Source organism: Morone saxatilis, unplaced genomic scaffold, assembly GCF_004916995.1.
Source record: "Morone saxatilis isolate NCDOM2014 unplaced genomic scaffold, NCSU_SB_2.0 Contig0, whole genome shotgun sequence".
Classification (NCBI taxonomy): Eukaryota; Metazoa; Chordata; class Actinopteri; family Moronidae; genus Morone; species Morone saxatilis.
The window spans coordinates 19,782,622-19,786,417 of NW_023339650.1; the positions used below are offsets into that span (position 1 = coordinate 19,782,622).

Genomic DNA, 3,796 nt, shown 5'->3' on the forward strand with positions numbered 1-3,796 from the left:
TTACTGCAGTATGTGTAGTATTATCTTCTTCCTGTGCCCCGCAGCATCATGGGATTGTATGCCTCGGTGGTGTTGGTGATTGGGAAGTTTGTGCGAGAGTTCTTCAGTGGGATCAGTCACTCCATCATGTTCGAGGAGCTGCCCTGCGTCGACCGCATCCTCAAACTCTGCACCGACATCTTCTTGGTATGCCTCATTAACACAGGCTCCGCCCCCTGAACAGTGCGATTGACCTGATTGGCTGTGATTTGTTAATGTGATTGGTTGCTGTTTTCAGGTGCGAGAGACAGGTGAGCTGGAGCTGGAAGAGGAGCTTTACGCCAAACTGATCTTCCTGTATCGATCACCAGAGACTCTGATCAAATGGACCCGACGGTGACCTCATTGATCGATAAAGCACTGATCACGCAGACTGAACTGTTCTCCAGATGTTACTTTAAAGAACTTTATTTTGGAGATTGAAGAAACAGGAACCAGAACATTACCATATGATTGGACGCTGCTGCCGTCACTCCGACACTGACTGACATACAAGGACTAACAGAAGACAAGTATATCTGAGTCTCCCTTTTTCCAGAACCTTTTCAAGCACTTGTATAGGGTCTACAAACAGGAAGTAATGTCAAACACTTCTGAGCTGTAAATGAAAAATAGTCCCGTCACACAGCTGTTTACACAAATTTGTATTTATTTTTCTGTTATGTCTCAGTGTTACTATTAGCACTATTTTAGCTTTATGTTAGCTGTAATTCTACTTTAGCTTTATATTAGCTGTAGTTAGCTCTGTGATCGCTCTAGTTTGGCTGTAATTCTACTTTAGCTCTACATGAGGCCTGTATGGTCTACATTAGCACTATCTTAGCTTTAGTTTGGCTCTGTCAGCTCTGTATTGGCTCTGTGCTATAGCTTTCATTAGCACTGAATGGCTCCATGCTAGGTCTACTTTAGCTCTACATAAGCTTTATGTAAGTCTGCTCTAGCTACATTAGGTTAATATTAGCTCTAGGAAAGTTTTAGGGTTAGGGTTAGGGTTGCAATTTCCCAGCTTGGGATCAATAAAGTATATCTATCTATCTAGCTCTACATTAGCTTAATATTAGCTCTAGCTAAGTGTTAGCTAGCTCTCCTGCCCTCACAGGAACATCAGAGTTACAGGAGAGTGAGGGAGCTGCCAATAAGATGTGTAATCAGAGGAAATGAGCGAAAACGCTGTTCAAATAGTCGCAACGTGACACTGGAATCACAAAGTATTTAGTCCATGTCACTTTCTAGTGACATAAAGCTGAAGTCAATGTAACAGATTTAGAATAAATGTTGTTGTTTGAAGGTTTTACAGTGAATTTCTTTGTGTTTCCGTCACTTTATTATCCGTAAAGTTTCATGTGAATATTTGGATCAGTGAAAATGTGACAATAAAACATTTCTTTAACAGACAGAGTCCGCTGTTTGTTGGAGCAACTTCTGTCTACAACACCTGTTCTCCTTTTCACCTGTTTATATGTGAAAAGGGAGACAGGGTGAAAGGGAGAACAGGATATATGTGAAGAAAGGGGAACCAGGTGAAAGGAGGAACATGGTGTTGTTAGACAGGACAGTGCTCCAACAAACAGCGGACTCTGTCTGTTAAAGAAATGTTTTATGTCACATTTTCAGCTGAATCAATATTTCACATGAAACTTTTATTTTGTATTATTTATATATAAATGTTGTGACGGAAACACAAGAAATTGCACTGCTAAAAACCTTCAAGGCACAACAACATTTTATCTAGAAATCTGGTTACATTGACTTCAGCGTTATGTCATGGAAAGTGACATGGAGCTAAGATTTACTTTTGTTGAATGGTCCAGTGTCCGTTGCGGACTATGGTTGAACAGCGGTTTTCGCTCATTTCCTTCTGATTACACATCGTTATTGGCCCAGCTCCCTCACTCTCCTGTAACTCTGATGGTTCTGTGGAGGCAGGAGAGCTAGCAACACTTAGCTTAGAGCTAATATTAAGGGCTAATGGTATGAGCGTAGATAGACCTAGCGATATACTTTAGTTGGATTGCCCAAGCTGGAAATTGCAACCCCTAACCCTAACCCTCAAAACCTGTCCTGAGCTAATATTAATCCAATGTACGCTAGAGCAGACTGTACATAAAGCTTATGTAGAGCTAAAGTTGAGACTTTAGCATTGGTACTTCATTTTTCTCTAAGTGGCTAATGAAAAGTCTATAAGCACAGAGCCTTTTTATATTACAGAAAGACTGACAGAGCAACCAAGTTTTTGTTGGGAACTAAAAGCCATTGAAAAGGGGATAGTTGCATTAATGAAATAGACCATACAGGCAATCAATCTCAAGAAGCTAAAGCTCAGCATTACAGTTTCATCCATATTTATACTATATGGGGAGCGATCATCAGAGCTAGGTTTACTTACAGCTCTTGGATTGTAAAAGAAAAGCAATTAATAAACAGCTAAAAGTTAGAAAATTACAGGCTAAGAGCAATAAGAGCTAAAAAAAGCTTATTTGTGTTTTCTTAATAGGTAACAACCACCACTGAGACACATAACATGATAAATTTAGAGAAAAATAAACAAAACTTGTGAAAAAATGATAAAACAGACACTGCTGGTGACGGGGACTATTTTGTTTTGTTTCATTTTTACTAGTTTCACCAAGAAAGTGGTTATGACAAGAAGATCACGCATTCCTGTTAATGGTAGAGACCCTTTTTATTTATAACAAAGAAGCGTTGAAGGAAGGATTCTGAGGAAATAAAGGAGACTCAGGAAAAATATACTTGTACTTAACTGTTAAGCTCTCCGCTTTTTATACTGTGCAGTCAGGTGTCGAAAAATTTAAAAAATTCCGTAAAGTGGGCGGGGGCCAAGCAGCCCCTATAGTGTGTCTTTGGCTACAGGCCCTCCTATGATTCATGTTATAGGATCAATGGTTCTGGTTCACTCTGAATGACTTCTTCAGATCTCCAAAATATATATATTTCTTTAATATTATTTTCCCAAAATCGAGTACATCTGGGCCGAAACGCGCAGTTCAGTTAGCGTCGATCAGTGCTTTGATCGATACAATGAGGTCACGTCGGGTCCATTTGATCAGAGTCTCTGAGATGCGATCGATACAGAAGAATCAGGTTTGGCGGGTAAAGCTCCTCTTCCGAGCTCCAGCTCACCTGTTCTTCTGCGCACGCTGAAAACAGCAAACAAATCACATATAACAAAAATCAACAGACCAAATCAGAGAAAAACCATCAATCGCAACTGTTCAGAGGGCGCCGGAAAGCCTGTGATATACCACTGAAGGCCAATACAGCAAAAAACAAGAATGTCACGGCATGCAGGTTGTGTGTAGATTGACGAGGTCGAACAGCAGGACCACGCCCCACTCCTCGTAAATACCAATGAAGAGATGGAGAAGCTGAAGACTCAAGGCATGGCACCACTTGAAGAACTCAATCGCACAACCTCTGTCCCATATTCACCAATCTACCACCTGATGCATACAGAGAATTGCCATATCTAGTGGCTGTCGAGGCACAAGGAGAAGGAATAAATAATAACACATAACAGCAGGTCAATAAAGCATTTAACGTAACACAATACTAGCAATTAATAATTACTAACAAATGGGACTGCAGAGGTAAATAAAATAACAATACAAACAATAACTGCAAGGTGAGGAGTAATAACTACACATACTAGCAGTGAAAGGAAAATTAAATATATAGAAGAATAACTGCGGTAACACTTTGTAGGTAAAAATGTGATACCTATAATGCCAAGCCAAGG

General features: G+C 40.1%; 1 protein-coding gene across 1 annotated transcript in view; it reads left to right on the forward strand.

Moving 5' to 3' along the window:
* LOC118324860 (piezo-type mechanosensitive ion channel component 2-like) overlaps positions 1-1,435 on the forward strand; it is a 2,436-nt gene extending 1,001 nt beyond the window's left edge. Inside the window, exons 3-4 of the mRNA XM_035657355.1 lie at positions 45-186; positions 278-1,435. Coding sequence (XP_035513248.1) covers positions 45-186; positions 278-379 — 244 coding nt within the window. The 3' untranslated portion in view covers positions 380-1,435. The remainder of the gene's footprint in view (positions 1-44; positions 187-277) is intronic.
* The last annotated feature ends 2,361 nt before the right edge of the window (positions 1,436-3,796 follow it).